The following is a 20,340-nucleotide window of genomic DNA, read 5'->3' as shown; positions in this document are numbered from 1 at the left end:
AATCACACTCTGCCCCTGAGACTGGCTTTCATGATTACAGGCTACCTAGAGTCCAGGGGTAATCAGAAAGATAGCTGAGCATCTGAGCTAGCCTATTCCTTTCCCATCCTTAACAATTCCCTTCCCATCCCTGCGCCAAGACTTCCAGATCCTGGGGTATGAATCTGCTCTTTCTGTCCCCCTAACCAGTGCCCTATGCCAGTGCCCTGATCTGGGCTTTCATGTCTTCTATCCACTCCCCCAATCACCACTGTGAGCTATGCTAGTTGAGTATTCCCAGCAAGTCTTGCCTTTTGGTACAGAGCCCCAGCTGCTTAAAACTAGCACTCAGGACACCTGAAGAAAGGATGGGAAGCAGGTGGCAGCAGTTCATGACAAGGGATATGGGGAAATGAATGGTAGGATGGGACAGAATCACAAAGAGAATCTCAGCCCACAGGCCTATTAGGTTTGAGGTAAGTGAAACTCCAACAGGTAAGGAAGAGAATATCTTTTACAATGTATGACATATTAGGTTAAAGATGATAATCATACACAGAGGGGAAAAGTCTATATTACTTAAGTTCCTCATGACCAGCAATAAAGTGAAAAGAGATACACTAACCTCGGACAGGGGAGCTCTGCATCAGGTGTGAGGCTAGACTTGATGAGCCTTAAGATGGATTCTTTCCCAGAATTCCCCTATGCAGTATCGATTAAGAGGAACTAGTATCTGCTCTAGATGCTTTGGGACTTAAGGAGGAAATGGCACATAGGTAAGCAGATTCAAGGATAAAAATCCCAAGTGAGAGCCCTCAATATGTGGAGGCACTCAGGCAGCTAGGCACGAGGCCAGTGTTCAGTGCCAACGTTGAAGGGGGGCTGCCTTGCTCTCTATGCCATCTGTGGCCCCTGTTTCTGACCCCAATTTCAGTGTTGGCTCCCCACCTCCCCATTTTACAAGTGGGGAATGTATAAGCCTCAGAGAAGCTATCCACTCAAGGTTCCAAACACAGGCAATGCACTGTCACTTGACTCCTTGGAGACAAATGCTAAAAGTTCCCAGAAGTCCTCACGAAGTGAGATTATTACACATAGGGTTTTTTTTCTTTCTGTAAAGGCATATTCATGAAAACAAAACTTCAAGGTCACCATAAATACAACTGTTGAAAGCCATAAACAAGTAATTTAATGGTATAAGATAATATGTACATATATAAATATAAATACATATATATATATATATATGTAGCTTTTTCATTAAACTATCAGTTCTTTGGTTACCCTGAATAAATAGTTCAAGGAATCAAAAGTGTTGGATTGGACAAGCGATACCAAAAAAAATCCTTGAACAGGACAGAAAAGAATCATTCAAAAACAAAGAATTAAATAAAAGAGTAACTGTTGTTTTAAAAATACCAGGATATTTTATTTGTAAAATCTATATTATATAAAACAAGTCAGGGGCTTCCTAGGTGGCGCAGTGGTTAAGAATCCGCCTGCCAATGCAGAGGTCACGGGTTCGATCCCAGCTCCAGGAAGATCCCACATGCCGCGGAGCAACTAAGCCCGTGTGCCCAAAAAAAAAAAAAAAAAAAAAAGTCAACAAAAATGTCCTATTTACCACACTTCTAAGCAGAAGCTTGAAATATACCTGGCAACATCTGCTTATAACCTTGGTAAAGCAATCACAAGGTGATCTTCAATAATTCCATTGCATGAATCAGTTTATCTTTGGAAAGATAACTATTTTAAGTTAATGGCTACAGAGACTTTGAACTCCCAACTCTTTGAAAATCCACTAAGTCTTCTGTGTTCTTTGATCCCCTGGGATAGAATAAGACCAGCATTTTTTATTTCAAGAAAATCACACTGATGCTTCGATTCTTCAGTTAAACATCACGATTATATGTGGCTGTTTATTAAAGAGTTCCACGCGAACTCAAAAACTTTCATGTAATTTACCTTGTAATAGAATTCTCTATTTCTTGTCTCAAAAAAAAATCCACAAGTCAACACATTAAGTGGGTAAAAAAGGATTCACCTGGGTTATCTTACCCGTATTTACATCTGCAGGCAGTGCCATATCTGTGAGGAACCAATTCCTAAATTCACCCAAATATTGTAACAGATATTTATTTTATTGCTGGCACTGTTTCTGAATCTCTAAACAATCCCACATAAAAAAGCAGCAACTTAGTTATCAATGATATCATAAATTATCAACAATTCATTCACTCAAGTAGTGTCAGGCACTCTGCTAAGTGCTGGAAATATAATGGTGCGCAAAACGACTCCTGCTCTCATAAGGTAAAGGCGAACAGGTATCAATCATACAATCACATTATGGAGTGTAATTACGAAGTGAGATAAATGTTATAAAGGAAAAGAACACAATGTGAAGTAAAACAATCTGATCTAGAATGGCACTGGGGATCAGAGAGGGAGTCCCTGAGGAAGTGATGCTTAAACTGACATCTGCAGGACTAAGGTGTATGGGGGGCAGGGGGCAAGTGAGGATTTCAGGCTGAGGGAATAGCATCTGAAAGGGCCTGGGGTAAAGGTAAGCCACACTTTCAAGGAAGTTGAAGGCACACCAGTGTGTCTAGTGCACAGGGAGCTAGGGATACAGGGACAAGAAAATGATGAAAAGTCTTAGAAGGGTTTTAAAATACGGAGCAGGAAAAGGACCTCTACCATTACATCCTGGTAGGGCTTGAACACTATAATGCCTGTAAGAGAATTTTGTAAATTGTAAAGCACTTCATACTTCTGTTAACAGTATTAGTTCTACTAGTTTGTTTTCTAAATAAACTTTTGGGGCTTCCTAGGTGGCGCAGTGGTTAAGAATCCGCCTTCCAATGCAGAGGACATGGGTTCGATCCCTGCTCCAGGAAGATCCCACATGCCACGGAGCAACTAAGCCCGTGTGCCAAAAAAATAAATAAATAAATAAACTTTTGGTCTGGATGTTAAGTGACTAGTCAAAAGCGGAAGAGCCAAAACTAGTACCTTAGTGTTCTAATCCAGTGATTTGCCTGTACACCACAATGCCTAAAAATGTCATTGTTTGCATCATTTAACCAATCCAGTGTCTTTGCCAGACAGCTAGTGCTTCATGACAATAAATCCAATTGTAAGCATTTATTGTACATCACTTTTCTAAGCTCCTTATTTACATTAAATTCATTTAATCCTCAATTCTCATTACTGTCCAGATGAGGACAGAGGCTCAAAAAGATAACTTACCAAACTCACAGGGCTACTAAATATTGGCACTGTTAACCACAATATTATTAAGCTTCTGCCTACAACATTTTGTGTGCATACGTATGTGTATGTGTATGTGTGTAGACACACTGGGTGAAGAAGGAGAGAACAGAACTCAGGTGTATGGAACCATATTCACATACTTGACACCCACCAATGTCTTAGTCATCTAGTACCTGGGTAATAGTGGGACTCAGCAAATATTTGGGGAATTGAACACAAGGAGATGACAAAGGACTTGAATCTGGAAGTAAAGTGTTTGCTGAGGCTTTCCCACCAAACCATTTGTATTCCACAGCTACTCATTTCATGGCTATACTTTCTTTGACTCTCTCATTGACTGTTAAATTAGAGATCTACTCTCCATTACCTTTGTCATATTTCACAGACTTTAGCCTGGACGTAGAGAGGCATAATGCATGGGACAATGAACGAGTTCTTCAGCCCTGCTTACACCAAACACCTTCCCTCCCGGGCTTTGCACTTGCTGTTTTCTCTCTCTCTCACGCTCTTCCTTCCTCGGGTTCCTCCATTCAAAAATCACCTTCTCACAGAGGTCTTCCCCGACCATTCGACTGCAGTTTCCTCAGGCCTTTAACACACCATCCAGTTTCATTTCACTTCCTTCACAGGATTTACCACCCACTGAAATCACCTCTTTGTCTATTCACCCTACTCCCAATTCTAGGAGGGTAGGGGCCTGGTGTAGCTGGTTCTTTGGATGTATCTCCAGTGCCCCAGACTAAGCACATACGTATTTAATCAATGAATGAGAATACTCCAGATTCCCCTCTGTTCTCTCAAGCCCTCAATACCCTTAAGCTTTCCACTCCAGCTGGCTCCACACTCCGTTTTCAACAACACCATTTTTGCATTACTCTGAGGTTCGCAAAGTAGCCTGGACTCCATTTTCTGAGTCGAGCCCCTCAAACGATCTGGGAAGGGATGTCCGGCATGGCAAGAACGCCCATCCTCCCATTTTACAGTCGGTAAAATTGACCCTCAGGAAGGGAATTCGGCTGCGTCGAAAATACGGGCAGAATCCCTAGGCATCCAGATTCCAAAAGCCCTTCCCACCAGCCAGCGCCCTGGGTTCAGGACGCTTCATCACCTTTATTACTCCTGTTCCACAGCACTCACTCCGCACGCGTTCTAAGCGGAGGACGCGCCCGGCCCCTCTGTCCCCACGCCCCGGCCCCGGGCCCCACGCCTCGCCAGGGCTCCGGCGCCGCGCGGGGACCGCCCCCTGTCGACAGAGCCAATCAGCAAAGCCTCGGGAGGGACGGCGCCGCGGCCCGCCTCCGACCCTCCTATCTGGGCACCAATTGGCCCGCCCAGCTGTCGCTCACAAGCTCGCGCCCCGCACCCGCCTTCCTCCCTTTCCTCCACCCTCCCCTTCAGGAAAAAACGGCGGTTGGGCCGCGGCGGTCGCCAACGGCGGGCGGGAAGCGGAGGGGAGAGAAGCCGGGGAGCGAGGGAAGGAGGGAATGCAGGGAGGAGGAACTGCGGGAGGAGGAGGCGGCGAGGAAGGAGGAGGACGGGAGCCCGGCCCAGCCGGAGCCATCTCCGCCGAGAACAAAATGGCGGCGCTGGCGGAAGACCAACTGTGAGGCGGGGCCGCGGGCGTCCCCCTCCGCCCCCACCCTCGCGCCGGCCGGGCCGGTGAGGGGGAGTCCGCTCGCTTCGCCGGCCGCGGGCTGGGAGGGGAGGGGAGCGGCCCGGCCCACTATGCAAAGCGGCCGGCGCCGGCGCCGCCGCCCCGTGGCAAAGGTAAAAGGGTCGGGTTCAGCCGCCGCCGCGGCGCCTCCATGTCCGCGCGCCAGGTCCGCCCCCTCCGCCGCTTGCCCGAGCCCGCCCCGGCCCTTTTTCAATTTTACCTCAGGATTTGGCGCCAAAGCGGCCTCGAAGCAGGTCCCGTGTCTGCGGCAGGCGGCCCCCGGCACGGAGGGCAGGGCGCGGGGAGGCCGGCTTCCCGGCGTCGGCGAATGGCGGGAGCCCTGGGCCGCGGGCTCGCGGGGCAGCGGGCGAGAGACGAGACGCCACGCCGAGGTGGGAGCGGGGCGGCGGGGGCGGGCCCGCAGGCGCCGCCGGGGTCGCGGGGAAGGAGGGGTTTGTTATTGTTTTTGTCAGTGAAAGGTCAGAGTTCGTGACCCCGGTGCCGCCGCCGCCGCCGCCGCCCGCGCGCTGGTAGGAGGAGGGCGAATGTTCTTCTTCCTCTTCCCAGCGCCAGCCTCGCCGCGGCCGCGGGGGGCGGGCGAGCACGCGATTGGCTGAGGCGCGCGCGCGCACCGGAACGCGGCGGTCGCGCTGCTCCGGCCCCTCCGCGGCCTGGCCCGGGCGGCGGCGGCGGCCTCAGGCCTCAGGGCTCCGCGCCGTCCGCCGGGGCTTGTGTCCGGGCTCTGCCCGCACCGCGGTGGGGCCACCATGGAGGTTAAATGCTGAGGTCGTCGGGGTATAGGGTTGGTTGGTCGTTTTCAAGAGCCAGGAGCGCCGGACACCGTTATCCGGGGGCCCGCGAGCTCCTCGAGCCCGGGTGGGGGCCGTGTGCTCGCTATGACGTCCTCCGCCGACCTGAGGCCTTTGTGTCTGTTGATTGAGGAAGCGATGACAGCGGAGCGCATGTAGGTCGAAAGTGGGTGGTTTGTCGGGTGGGTAGTGAACCGTTTGTGCACTGCTCGGTACAGATGGTCCGAGGATGCACAAGCTTCTGGGAGTATCAGGTAAAGTGTATAAAGAATATCGCGATTTGAAACTAGTAAGCAATGTTGCTTAAGTGTGTATAAAGAAAATCTTTGCAGAATTGCTTAAATGTATAAAGACAGTTGCCTCTCTTGATCCTATGCGTCTTGGGTTACACTTGGCTTTCACTTGCTTTGAAAGGTGTGGACCATTGTTTTACCCGGGATGCCCTGAAGTGCTTAGGCCAGACTCCTTGATCACCATGTTTTGTAGCCCGAAGATCCTCTGCTAATTGATTTTTTTCCCTGCACTTTTCTTGTGTATTATGAATAAATACTCCAAGATGGATGGTTTAACCTTTTTTTAAAAATAGTAGCCATTTGGGTTTTTATCAGTGTGACCCCAACTTTGAGTATTTTGTCCATAACTGTATTTATAGTTGTATTGGATAGGAAATGCTTTAAACACACCCATTTTCCTTCCTTGTTTTCTCCTTGCAAGGAAGTAAGTGGAGAAGAGTTAAATTTATAATGTCATGGTGAACCACAGATCCTGAAGCTGGAAGGGGTCTCCAGAGATGATATGGTCAAATCCTCCTCTGCCAGAAAGATTTTACAGGAGAGGCAGATGAGACCAGAAAGATCAAATGATACGCCTAAGGGAACACAGTATTCTGAGGATAAATCCTTGTAAACATGGACTGCTTTGTTGATTGTGTCCTCCCCCCCCAATTAAGTTTTTAATGTTATATAATACTTCTAGATATACCTTTAATATACCCACATCAATCAGTTTTAAGGGTTTTGCTTGTTTGTTTTTTGCAAACAAATTACAATTGTACTAGATTTTGAAGTGGATACTAAACAATAATGTTTCTTTGATGGCTTATAGTTTTCTTAATTTTCTCCACTTAATACTCAGCAGTTCTGTGAACAAGGCACTGTTAATTCATTTTACTAAGGTGTAGGAACTGATACCCAGATAAGTAAAGCGACCTTCCCGGTGCTACACGTGCAGAAAGTGAAGCCAGGGCTCTGATCTAGTCCTTTTCACCTTAAGGTTTATGTTGTACACCGTGCCGCCCCTGTTTGTTCTGTTTGTAGTAGTATTCAGTAAATTTACAGTTGAAAGTTTAGTTGTTTAATACTGAAAGTAATAGCAAACATTCATAGTCTTGATGGGCTTGAACACTTTTCTTCCCCTGAAAACAGAAGCACATGTACATACACACACAGATTGCAAACAATATCAGCAGGTAACAGGCCTCTGCAAGCTGAGGTCAGCTCTGCCATAGTGCCATTTTGTATTCCATTGTGTTTTTGGTAGAAGTTTTTAGAGAGAATTCTTAAATGGCTTTGTAACACGATGGATTTTATAATCACAAAAATATACATGTGTTCTACTAGCTATACTTTTTTTTTTGACTGTTAATATGAAGTATCCACATTTGCAGTAACAGTGCTTTTAATGTTTTATCAGCCTTTAAAATAAAGTGTCCTTGATTGGGGAGTGAACTCCAGAACTGCCAGGCCCCCACTGGGTCTGAAAGTGTAAGCTTTGGGTGGGGCCTGGCATCAGCACTTTTGCTGAGCATCACAGATCATTCTGATGCATGCTATAGGCCCAAATCACTGATCTAATTCCAAAAACGTGTGGCAAGGAAAAAAAAAAGACAAGACTTTTTATTCAACCTTTTAAAAAGAATTTTTTTTTTAACTCCTCGACTGTGCCTGAAGATTACTCAGTGGCCAGTGGCTCTGTGGGAATGATATATCTGGTAGTATCCAGCCCTGGTGTGTGCATCGCCTTTGCACCTACCCACACGGAGCCCTGTATTGAGATGTGCCTTGTCCCTCTCTATCTTAGCCTTTAACACAGTACCTAGTACAGAATGGGTATGAAGTGGGCATTTATTGAATGAATGCTTTTCCCCACAACAATGTATGGTAAACACTGTTCATATCATCCTGTTTTTACAGATGAAACAAAACAAGGTTTGGTGACTTCCTGGAGCTGAGATGTGAGCCTGGGGCTTCTAGCGCCCTACACAGTGCTTGTGAGTGAGATTCAGGTGTTCCCTCTTCTGCCCTCTGTGGTCCTCTGGGCAGGTCTTTTTTTCCCACAACACTTAAGCAGTCTGTTCTGCACTCATTAACTGAGAACAGGAGCTAGACCATGCAGTTTCATTTTGTACCTAACAGAGTAAATGTTGTGATCCAAGCTTATTTTGAATTTGCATTTAAATGTAAATGTTGAGTCAATGAAAATCAAGTTTTGATTAAAGAATAGTTGTAGATGTGCTAAATTTTTAAAATTACTATTATCAGGCAGGTTTTTTTTTTTTTTACACCTATAAGGGTATGGCTTTTGTGATAGTGTAAATAACGGTTTTCCTTTTTATTTTCATAGACTAGGAAGACTTAATAATTACCTTCATAAGTACTTATGTACATCTTCGTGTCAATTTTTTTGTAATAGCTTATGCTTTATTGCTATATATAGTAATCATTTTGTGAAACTTCTCTTTGTCATTTGTATAATTATGACATGTGTATAAAATAAACCTTTAAACCTCATGTAATTGTTACTAGGTTTTTTTTTTTTTTAAGAATTTGGAATCTGAATAGATGTAATCACTGAATACCAGATTGCACATTCCTTACACTTAAACATTATCCTGTTTAATCTTCGTAATAACTCTGTGAAGTAAATGGTATTATCTTTTTTTTTTTTTTTAAACAACTGAAGAGGCAGAGGCCTTTAACAGAGGGAGAATAACTTATGCAAAGTCACATGGCTAGCAAGTGGTGGAACATTTATTAATAGTTATTTCTGCTTATTTCTTCTCTTCTGTCCTTGAGGACTTTGAAAGGAAGAAAACCCTCTTCTACCCACCACCATGATTCTGTCACAGTCAAGCTGTGTCACAGTAAAAGGTTACTTGGGGAGGTCTCAACTTCTGTATCAATGGCCCTTGTTCTTCCCAGGAAGAGAAGGACTGATCCTGCAGTGGATGGATGGTTTTGGAACACAGGAACACTACCAGAATGGGTCCCAAGCCCCTCCACAATGGCTTTTATTGAGAGTTATAACCATTTGGTTTCTGACCTGGGGCTTCCCATGCCTTAATAAGTTGTACTTGGCTCAAGTATCTTGGAAATATGATGGAAAATCAGATTTCTTCTCAGAAAAATGTACCTGCCCTTAGTCCCCTGCTTTAGAATATGCTCAGGAGGATGTCTTATTTTTAAATGTCATCTAATTGGGACTCTCAGTCTTGAGGCCTGGAGTTCTTTACTAAGGCAGAACCACCTCAAGAGCTAACCCACTTGGGACTGCCAGCCTTTCACTCATGAAGTCTAAAAGTTAAATAGTAGCATTACTTGAGTTTCTTAAAGAAGAGATTATTTCCACCCCACAGCCTGTTCACTACAGGCCAGGACAATGCACCTCGAAGCAGAGGTTCCTTGGAAAAGTCTCTCCCTTGAGTGCTTTGCTTCGGATCCTGCCCTTTGCCTTGGGGAGATGGGACGCTGCCTGAGGCTTCTGGCTTTCTGGAGGCTCTGGGTACACTGTCAAGACTGGGGGTCTAAACAACACAAATCCCCTTGGATTTTACCCTCACATTTGGCCCCTCCTCCACTGGCCCTAGTTTAGGTCTTATCTCTGTCTCGTTTCCTAGCCTTCCTAACCAGTCTAACTAGCTGCCCTGCCCATTCATTCATTCATTCATCCTTCCTTGCTCCCTTTGTGCTGCTGCTGAAACAGCCGTTCGAGCCGTTCCTAGCCCTCTTCTATTTATGAAGGTCTTTAATGGTTCTGTGTTGCTTAAGGCTGAAGTAAAAACTCAGATGCCTGAGGTGGGGGCCTTGGGGGAGGGTATAGGAGTCCTTCGGACAATCTAAGGAAGGTTAATAAACTGGTACAAACACCATTGGTATGTTAAATGGTGGTAGTGACATCTGGAGAGCTCACTACCCACTTAAAGGGGTACAGCCCCTCATCAGCACCTGGAATGTGGCCCAGAGACTAGTATCAGATTTCTCAAGAGAAGCCAGAAATCCAGATTTGTAAATATGAAAATTTCTTAACTTTAAAATGTTGGCAATTTGCAAATGGTTTTTAAACTGTGCAGGCCAAGCAGCATCTCTTAAGCATGGTTCTGGGCCTCAGAACCAGTTCGGGACCTGTAATCAGATAAAATCCAAACTCGTGAGCCAGGGCAATTGAAAGTCCTTCACAGTGGGTCTTTTCAGTCACCTTCAGATGAGAGCGTCATTCAGTGGTAGTCTTCCAACAAAAACAGGTTGAACTCAGAATTTTGATTCCTTCTATTGAGCATACATTCTCATCTCAAGGAGAGGGAACTCGGCATGCAGGAAACAGCAGCCCCCATTTAGAAGGTGAATCTGAAGTGTTGAGGGGGTGGGGTGTGATGGGGGCCTGTTCCTCTTCTAGTTCTTGTTTTTTCCAGAGAATAAACTTCCTGTCTCCTGCCAGGGCAGGGGAAGGGCAGTCACTTGTCTCTATGCACTGGGGTCAGGGGATGAGGATCTCATGAACTCCTTACAGAGACTCAGCTGGTGCTTCTGTCTTTAGTCCCACCACGACCTTCCCAGATCCTGTGCCTCCAGCTTCCGAGCCTCTCCACAGGCAGGGGCTGATGTGTCTCACTGGAATCTCTCCATGGGGGCACTTTGGTATTAGCTTTCTCCTCTGCCAAGTTAGCTGCCACTGTCCATGCATGTTTTATCTTCCAAAAATGAGCTGACCATTTCCATACCCTATGCCTCTGGGATTTTTTTTGTCCTTTAGGGTATATCTTTTTATTCATTTACTGTTCTTTTAGTAGGTTTTGTGAGGAGGCAAGAAATGCATGTTTCCTGGTTATCTAGGTGTTTCTGGAGGCTCCAGGTTTCAACATGAAATTTGATTTGTTCATAGATGTTTCGGAAATGACTTAGGTAAATCAGCACATCTCTGTGTTAGAAAAGTCAATATTTGAGTGTATCAGAATTTCAATCAGCAAAGTCAGTTTCCAGAATAACTGAAAGAATTTGTGTAGCTTTGCCATGAATGTTATACATTTGCCTCTTTGAAATATTTTGAAGCATTCAAAAAATAAAACTGGAAGTGTCATTACATTTGAATATGTGACTGATTCTTCTGTTTCGGCTCATTATGTGTCTAACTGCAACTTTGTGCTCTTTTTTTTTTTTCCCTTACCTGATATTCTTAAGCTAGTGGTTTAAAAAAATTTTGACCTTGATCTATAAGTATAAACATATTTTACATTAACAAGCAGCATATCATATATAGTATACACACACGTATGATTGAAACAAAAATGTCATGAAATGGTCCTTTAGGATGATGGGATATTCTGCTGCCTTCTACTCTGCTCTTTGGTGTGTGGGGCAGGGGTGGGGTCCTGGTTGTGACCCATTACACTGACTTCATAACTCACTCCCAGAGTTTGAAAAACAAGGATAAAAAAACTAATTAATGGTGCTTTCTTCCTTTTTTTCTTTTTCTTTCTTTTCTGGTTTTGTGCTTTCTTAAAACAGATTTTCTCTTGTCCAAGCCTCTCTTTTGCTCTCTACACTGGCTCTGTTATAACGGCACCCTTGAAAGATGATAAAAGTAGAGAAGAGGCCCCTCATCATTCTGCTCTGTCAACAGAACGCCCTTTCTTGTAAGATACTGTCAATTACTTATACACCAAAGAGACCCAAACCATGTAGAGAACTTGTCTGCAAAAGCACTCCATGATCACCAGCACATTGTGAGGGTGGCCACGGGGCGTTAAGCTTCTCCAGAGAGAGTTCTGGTGGAAGGAGATGTTGTGGTGCTGGGCCCTGCCTCTGTTCTCCCGAGTCTGGCCTGGTTAGGCTGGTTTCTCCTCAGATGTTCACTACCTTAACTGTGTATTCTTCCTGATAACGTTTGGCACAATGTTGAACTCTAAAAGGTGCCTTGCAGTCCTGTCTGATGACACCAGCGACAGCCCTTGTACCTAAAACATCATTTCAGACACTCCAGGGTCTCATTTTCTTCAGCTCAGGATCTGACTATACACTGCAGACAGACCCTGCATACTGCCTCCACACAGACTCCAAGCCTGGCCACAAGCTGAGGTCACCGCCTATGGACTAAGCTAAGTTTTTACTCTGCAAACCTTCCCAGACCCTCCCAACCCTGGATTCCCAACCTGCCTGTCCACAGTTTCCGGAGGCACGTGCAGACCTAGAGAGGGGAACCCCAGAGGAGAGGGGTGGGCCATGGGAGGAGCCAGAGGCCACTCATGCACAGTTGGGATGAACTTCGGGGTGGCCGTCTCAGGCCACAGAACCTACACAGCTGTCCCCAGGGTCAGCTCTCCCTCCGTTGTTTCCTTCTGCACCCCAAAGGGAGCAGCTTTGGTAAAGTGGCCCAGGTTCTATTTGCAGCAAGTTGTACATTTGTGGTCTCTCACCCTGACACACTGCTCTGGGTTCACATGACCAATAGGCCCCAGGCTGTGCATTGCTGGCACTGGTTTGATTTCATGTCTGGAAATAGACCACTCCCTTGGGGATATGACCCTCCAGGACACAGAGGTGTTCTGTGAACACGTGCTCTCTTCCCCTTGGAACGGATGTGGCAAGAGTATGATGGTTTCCTTCCCAAAATAAGACTTCTTTCCATTCTTAGAGGACACATGCTAACGATAACCTTCAAGGCTTGTCTTTCACCATACAATATAAATTCATAAAGGGCTTGAGAATAGCAAGTAATTGGTCAACTTTTAGGTTATGATTATTTATAAACCCATCTTAGAAATTCTAATCTATTCCATTATGTGAGAAAAATGTGCTACATCCCCAAGGTCACTTACCCTAAAAATCCCTCATAGTTGAGTGTTCATCCTAACATGTCAATTATTGAATAACACGAAGTGTGAAATGTTAAATTTTTTTTTAGAGCGTGTGTACTTTGGGTTTTAAGTTGAGGTAAATCTGTGCGCATGATTGCAGAAAAACAGAACTTTATTCACTGTTGCAATTAGCATACTAGAAAAAAATGGATTATGTACAGGGATGGTACGTTACGTGATATCATCTACGGATTCTGCTTGGATAAAAAAAATGCACAATTTAGGCTGACTCAACATTGTGTTTGTTATGACTTTGGAGAAAAGGTCCTGGGCAGTCCGAGATTTCTGTTGATTTTAGGAGAGACTTCACACTGCGAGTGTCAGAAAATCGCTCAGAGAGTATCAGCTGACACACACAAGGGAGACAGTTACGAGCGTGGGTTTGCCAATTCCGAGTGTGTGACCCTGGGCAAGTGATCTAACATTTCTATTCCTCAGTTTCCTCACCTGCAAAATGGGGATAATAATAACAACTCACCTCAACAGGTCCTTGGGAGAATTAAATGGAGGAACAGGGTTAAGGTGCTTAAAGCCCTTCATGCCGAGATGCTTGCTATTATTTGTTGCTAATAATCACACACAGGTCTTCTAGGAGCCCATGAGAGGTCCATGCTGTTTGGCTGCTGATTTAATAATTGTGTTTGATTAGGGGCTTAAAATACCAGTTACATCAAACCAGCCTTCCCAGTGGCCCTTACAGCAACATTCAGCAAATATATATAATAGATGCTGCAATAAAGGCTGTGCATGTTACTCTATCACAGCACGTCCCCCAAATCCACGGGAAGGCACAGCCCTTGCACTACACTAATCCAAACCATCGTGTTCTTTCCAGAAGATGTGGTCCAGAAAGTGGCCACTGTGGGGGTGACTCCCCAGCTGCCCCACCTCCACCCCCGCAACTCCCTCTCCCCCAGTGGACTGGTCTGTGCCAGTCTCAGTGGTGCCCTTTGCAGTGACTAGCTCAGTAAGTGTGGTCCCGGAGCCATGTGGAGGGCCTGCTGGGTGCTTCTAAGAAAAAGCTACAGGGGAGATGAGCTCTCCCTCCTTGAGGGCTGTGAATAGGTCAGCAGTGGCCCCATAACTGGGGGCAGTCACCTGTCAGCCTCTTGGGAACCAGCCCTGGAATCAAGCTGACAATGGATGGCAGGTCAGAGTAACCCAAAGAGCTTGGAGCTTGGGGATACTGTCTAGCCTTGAACCTGCCCTGCTTTCCCACCTCCTCTTGTTGAGCTGATTTCCTAATCGTCTAAACCAGTGTGAGGCTGGTTGCCTTTTACTTGCTATTGAGAACAGACAACTTAGTGTGGACACATTTGTCCTCTTGACTGGCGGTTAATACATGGAAGCACAGAAGCTTACCTGCTCACAGAAGTTGCATATCACAGGGTGAGTCCATGAAGAGAAGAATATTCCAGCATGTTGTCAACTTTGCCCACAGCAGAAAGAAACTCAGGCTCCATCTGCTCCTGCCACTCCCAACCCAGGTGGCCTCAGTCCCCATTTAGGGCCTCAGTGTTCAGCAATGCCATTTACACTGTCAATCAAATAAGAGGCTGGACCAGACGGAGAAAGGACTCTGACCTGCTTCCGGGGCTGCAGCAGGGCTGTAGGGGTCCTCGGCGTGCGGCGCACACCCAAACCACCTGGGCGTTAGCCCCTCAGGTCTCACCTGCCCAGGCTGCATCCAAGGGAGAAGGAGTGGTCAGGGAGCCTGGCAGCTTAAGCAGAACAACTCAGCATATTTCTGACATGCAGAAGAGTTGTTATTAGGACACAGGAACTCAATCAATATCCCTGGATTCTACCGTGTTCCAGTGTGCTCTGTGTTAGCGACAACACACAGAGTTCCCCCTACTTAAGACAACCCGTCCAGACTGGAGAGACACATCCAGTCTCAGGAAAGCTATGAAACCACCACAGTGTAAAGTAAGAGCTACCTGCTTGCCAGGGTCAAGGCCTTCGGTCCACTGTTACAAATGCCTGGTGTGCGCTGTGTCCCCTGAACTCTTTGGGAAGCTGAAAGGGTCTCCAGGTAACAGATGAAGGCACTAGGGCTCAGGGCTCCTGGAGTGCGTGTTCTGGTTTCTGAACCTAAAAACACAGCCTCTGCTGCAGACAGGCCATGGAGGGGCTGCCCTGTGCACAGGGAGCAGGGGGGCAAAGCAGGTTTTGTGCGGCCTTGGGCAGCCACTCCTCCCAGCCTCTGAGCCCAGTGGGAGGAAGAGCCCTCAGGCCAGGTAGGCGGTTTCATCCGAGTTACTCCGGGCTCACCCAATGAGCAGACGGTGACATGAACACAGAGACCAGCTGGACAGCGAGGTAGGGGAGGGACAGTGAGCAAAGTCAGCCAGCAGAAACCAGCTGAAGTGAGTCCACAGAGCCTTGGCGAGGACAGGTGAAGAAAGGTCCCGGTAACCAGCAGGTCCTCGCCCAGTCACACATGAGCTGTGGAGGACCTTTGTGGCTACTGCCTTTTACAAAACCAATACAGTGTGTTTTATCTATAACCCAGGTATTTTTATTTGGGTAACTATTCACTGAGAATAAAAGCCCTGTCACATCTCTGATACAGAGTATCAGAAATAGGATGTTATACAGCAAAAGAGAACTTCAGATGACTTCTGCATACGTAATTCTACCTGGAGCTTAGGAAGTGACAATGCGCGGTGGCACCGGCAGGTTGGGGAAATGCCCACTTCCTCGTGCTGAAGTCTTTCTGTGCTTTTTAAAGGCTCAAAGGGTCTAGATGGCCTATTTCAATGTCTGATGATGAAAGTGATTCCCCTGGAGATAAGTCCTCAAAAATTAATAAGACCTCTCTAATCACTTAGTTTGAATCATTAATTAAATGTTTAACCAAACATTTTTATAGAACTGCAAACTAGAAAAAAAAAATTCCCCTGAAAATATTTAATGTAAATAACTCCTGGAGATGGTGCTTTTTAGAAAACGTCTGTCAGCAAATGCCTTTTTTAGGTGCAGGGCAGTAGGAAGATGGGGACAGACATCAGAAAATGATAAGACTGCTTTTTATTTTGATGAGAGTAACAAGGAATCCCCCCACCACTCTGCTTTATGTGAAAACATGTCCAGCATCGTGAGCAGCGGGCATCCGCGGGAGGTGACTGAGCCCCAGGCGCCCAGAGGATCCTTCAAGCAGCTGTCTCTGTGCCCCCCACTGTGTCTAGAGCCACTGGCCAAGATCACGAAGTCACGTTCTGATTGTGTCTTGTTTCCTCTCCTCTTATTTCATTCAAGGCTTCAGGAATACAGCAGAAGGATGACCGTGTGGAAAACAAGAACAGTTCTCACAAGCACAACGCTGTCAGCTTGTGCGGGGTAAACTCAGGAAGGCACACAATAAATTAAAGCAGACCCTGTCTCTTCGGAGGGTCTGCAGTGACCTCCCGGATGGGGGCCAGGTCTGCCAGCAGCCGAGTCTGCAGCACTGGTGTGGTGTGGGGACCGCCGTGAGGAGGAGGGAGTTCCTCCTTTAGGAAGCCGTGTAGAGTGGTCACTTGGAGGAGACAGTCCCCCGCTTCTGCTCTCGTGCCGTGCGGCCCCGCGCCCTCTGCAAGAAGGGGGACCCTCCTGGTGTCACCTGCTCGCACCACAGCCAGTACTGGTGGCAAATTAGTCCACAGGACTCCATCTACCATTTACTTAAGTAAATCCCTTGGAAAAAAATAAAATTGGAGGTTGTTGCTCAGTAAAACAATAAAGTGCTTTTGATGAGAGTAGCTGTTATTTACTGGTTGTTTCTCATTTCACCTGAGGCACCGACATTGACAACATGAAAGGTTGATCATGTTTACCAGGAGTAAAAATTGTAAAAGCTTGTTTCTACTAAAAAAGCCTGCATTTCTAAAATGTACTTCTCTATTGGTTTCCACGTCTTCATGTTACTCAATTTTAACTCACTACTGGAAAAGGAAATAGTTTATGCTGGAGTGGGTGGGGGTGGGAAACACGAAGACAGAAAAGGTCCATAAATATCCCTTAAGGGTTCCACTTGTGAAGGTGTAAGAGAGGGGGTTACAGCAAAAAGGGTCAGGCCCCACGCTGAATTCGAACGTGTGTCCGGACGAGTGGAGACATGGACGGGCTTCTGGAAGGGTCCGCATATCAACCTAAGAGTGTACTCTGAGTCCACATGCTTGGTAACTGCTATAACACACTTGCATCTTCCATGGCTTCGATCCACCTGCAACACAGAAGAGAGGGGACACTTGGTATCGAGGCACTGCCTGGAACTCTGGTCACGGAACCCAGGAGTGATGAGACCACATTATTATTAGCCTGAAGTCAGAGACCATGTCCTATTATATCTGTTTCCCTAGCATTTAGCAAAAGGCCTGGAGTGCAGTGCAAAGGCTGCTAAATCAATGCACACCTGTATGAATGAGTCATAATACAGGCAGACCTTGTTTTATTGTGCTTTGCTTTACTGTGCTCGGAGATACTGCATTTTCTATAAACTGAAGGTTTATGAAAACCCTGTGTCCAGCAAGTCTAGCAGCACCATTTTCCAAAAGCACTTGCTCACTTCCTGTCTCTGTATCACATTTTGGCAATTCTCACAATATTTCAACTTTTCCATTGTTACTATATCTGTTATGGTGATCCGTCACCAGTGATCTTTGATGTTACCACTGCAAAAAGATGATGACTTGTTGAAGGCTCGGATGATGGTTAGCATTTTTTAGCAATAAAGTATTTTCAAATTAAGGTATGTACATTTTATTTAGACGTAATGCTATTTTACAGTTAATAGATTACAGTATAAACATAACTTTTATATGCACTGGGAAACCAAAAAGTTGGTGACTCGCTTTACTGCAACTTTTGCTTTACTGCGGTGGTCTGGAACCGAACCACAATACGTCCGGTGGTCTGCCTGTGAATTTAAATCTGCGGTCCTGTGGTGGCCCAAGGGGACTTGACAGGACAGGATGGCTGGAGAAGAACAGAAGCCAAAGCCCAGGGTAACAGTTCATTCCCTTCTAAGAGAGAGGCAAGGAGATGCAGGACTAGTTATTTTGGTACCTCTGAGCCGAATTGGTATCCTCGGCTTTGAAGCTATAAAATAGGGTTTTCTTGTGGTAAAGGTGAAAAATAGGTCCTACTTCACTGCTGCCCTCCTCCTTTTCTGGAGCAATGGTGAAACCTAGCAGGGGCATGCTCTCCAAGGCCACTGTGTCCTACAGAGAGGCAGAGGGAAAACTGATGTTAAACACGGCAAGATATCTAGTCAGCAGCTTAGCATTCACCGATGCCTCCAATTAAAGATGCGTGACGAGCCCTTCTGTGTGGGGTGTGCTCTGGCAACGGGGCAATTATCACACACGTGCTTGTCACCCCCACTTCCCGCCAGCACCAGTCACAAGGATGAAAAGAAACACCACTTTGTGACAGCATTTAGGGTTCAGGGACTTCCACTTTCACGTTATCTTGTTTAATCCTTTTAACAACCATAGAAGATGCCACCCCCATTCTAAGAAGAAACTGAGGCTCAGAGAAGGTAAATAATTCCCCACAAACACACAGCAAGCAAGGGGCAGAGCCAGCACTTGGACTCAAAACCTCACATTCTTTCCACTGATTCGATTTGTCAGTGACTCAGATTTCTTTCTTTCTTTATTTGGCTGTGTCGGGTCTTAGTTGTGGTGCATGGGCTCTTCTAGTTGCGGCATGCAGGCTCCAGAGCGCGAAGGCTCAGTAGTTGCGGCACGCGGGTTTAGCTGCCTCACAGCATGTGGGATCTTAGTTCCCCGACCAGGGATCAAATCCATAACCCCTGCATTGGAAGGTGGATTCTTAACTACTGGACCACCAGGGAAGTCCCATGTCAGTGACTCAGATTACCAGTGTTATTCCAATAACGTATTCTCTATCCATCTCCTCATGCCCTCTTTCACAGTGCTTCAATATGGAGCACTCAGGGTGTTCGTGCTATAAAGCTGCTAACAATTCAGTGAGATCTACCCAGAGAACACAGATGGATCTTAAAATCACAGTGCTTAATGGAAGAAGAAAGAGCTTCCTATACATAAAGGTATTTTTATACACACACATATCTATGGAAAAATATGTTCATAAAGAATACAACTTTATAAAATCACATGCAAAGAGATATAATTAGTTAAGCACATTAGAATGATTGTGGGAGGAGGAGAAGGGGGAGTAGAGTTTATGTATAAAAGAGAATCAGATTTCAAAGACTGCTAGATCATAAAAAAATTTGACAAAGTTCAACATCCATTCATGATAAAAACTCTTAGTAAACTAAAACTAGAAGGGAATTTCCTTAATCTGACAAAGGGCATCTATAAAATACCTACCAGTAATATCATACTCTGGGTGAAATACTGAATGCTTTTCCCCTAAGATTGAGACAAAGCAAGAGGATGCTCACCTTACCAATTAAATTCAACATTGTACTGGAGGTCCTAGCCATTGCATTAAGGCAAGAAAAAGAAATAAAAGGCATAAAGATCAGAAAAGAAGAAGTAAAACTATCCATGCTTACGAAGGACAGGTTTGATTACAAAACAACTACTAGAACTAATAATGAATTTGGCAAGATCACAGGATAATCAATTGCTTTTTAAAAATATTTATGTACCAGCAGCAAACAACTAGAAAATAAAATAAACTCCACTCAAAACTGCATCCAAGATGCAGAGAATGGACTGGAGGACACAGGGTTGGGGGCAGGGGGGCAAAGGGGAACCTGGGACAAAGTGAGAGAGTAGCATAGACATATACACACTACCAACTGTAAAACAGATAGCTAGTGGGAAGTTGCTGTATAACAAAGGGAGATCAACTCAATGATGATGGGTGATGCCTTAGAGGGCCAGGACAGGGAGGGTGGGAGGGAGTCACAGGAGGGAGGGGATATGAGGATATATGTATAAATACAGCTGATTCACTTTGGTGTACCTCAAAAGCTGGTACAAGAGTGTAAAGCAATTATACTCCAATAAAGAGCATAAAAAACAAAAAACGAAAAAACTGCATCCAAAAATAAGATACTTAGGAATAAAGTTAACAGAAATGGAAGAATAGAAGTATAAGACCTCTACACTAAAAACTATGAAACATTAAAGGAGAATTTAAAGAACTAAATAAATGAAGATCTATATACCATGTTCATGGATTGGAAGAGTCAATATTGCTAAGATGCCAATTCTCCCCAAATTGATTTAGAGATTCAACAATCTGTCATAATCTCAGCAGGCTTTTGGTTTTTTTTTTAATTTCTTTTTCTTTTCCCTTTCTTTCTTCCTTCCTTCCTTTCCCTCCCTCCCTCCCTTCCTTCCTTCTTTAATTTATTGGCTGCACTGGGTCTTTGTTGCTGCACACGGGCTTTCTCTAGTTGCTGTGAGCAGAGGCTACTCTTCATTGTGGTGCACAGGCTCCTCATTGTAGTGGCTTCTCTTGCTGCGAAGCACGGGCTCTAGGTGCATGGGCTTCAATAGTTGTGGCAC

The 20,340-nt window shown here is 45.5% G+C and overlaps 2 protein-coding genes across 5 annotated transcripts in view; both read right to left on the bottom strand.

The window, feature by feature from the left end:
- NR2C2 (nuclear receptor subfamily 2 group C member 2) overlaps positions 1-5,258 on the bottom strand; it is an 89,950-nt gene extending 84,692 nt beyond the window's left edge. The window contains exon 1 of one of the 2 annotated variants that reach the window (XM_057706213.1): positions 5,127-5,258. The gene's annotated coding sequence lies outside the window, so the exon portion shown is untranslated. The remainder of the gene's footprint in view (positions 1-5,126) is intronic. The other variant, XM_057706215.1, reaches the window with a different exon arrangement.
- A 10,601-nt stretch (positions 5,259-15,859) lies between these two features.
- FGD5 (FYVE, RhoGEF and PH domain containing 5) overlaps positions 15,860-20,340 on the bottom strand; it is a 116,693-nt gene continuing 112,212 nt past the window's right edge. For all 3 annotated transcript variants that reach the window (XM_057706577.1, XM_057706578.1, XM_057706580.1), the window contains 2 exons: positions 17,894-18,048; positions 15,860-17,051 (listed from right to left, as the gene is read on the bottom strand). In XM_057706577.1, the coding sequence (XP_057562560.1) occupies positions 17,015-17,051; positions 17,894-18,048 (192 nt within the window). In that variant the 3' untranslated portion in view covers positions 15,860-17,014. The remainder of the gene's footprint in view (positions 17,052-17,893; positions 18,049-20,340) is intronic.

The sequence above is a fragment of the Hippopotamus amphibius genome, chromosome 13, assembly GCF_030028045.1.
Source record: "Hippopotamus amphibius kiboko isolate mHipAmp2 chromosome 13, mHipAmp2.hap2, whole genome shotgun sequence".
Classification (NCBI taxonomy): Eukaryota; Metazoa; Chordata; class Mammalia; order Artiodactyla; family Hippopotamidae; genus Hippopotamus; species Hippopotamus amphibius.
The sequence above is the reverse complement of the archived record's forward strand: the minus strand, read 5'-3'. Positions and strand labels throughout refer to the sequence as shown.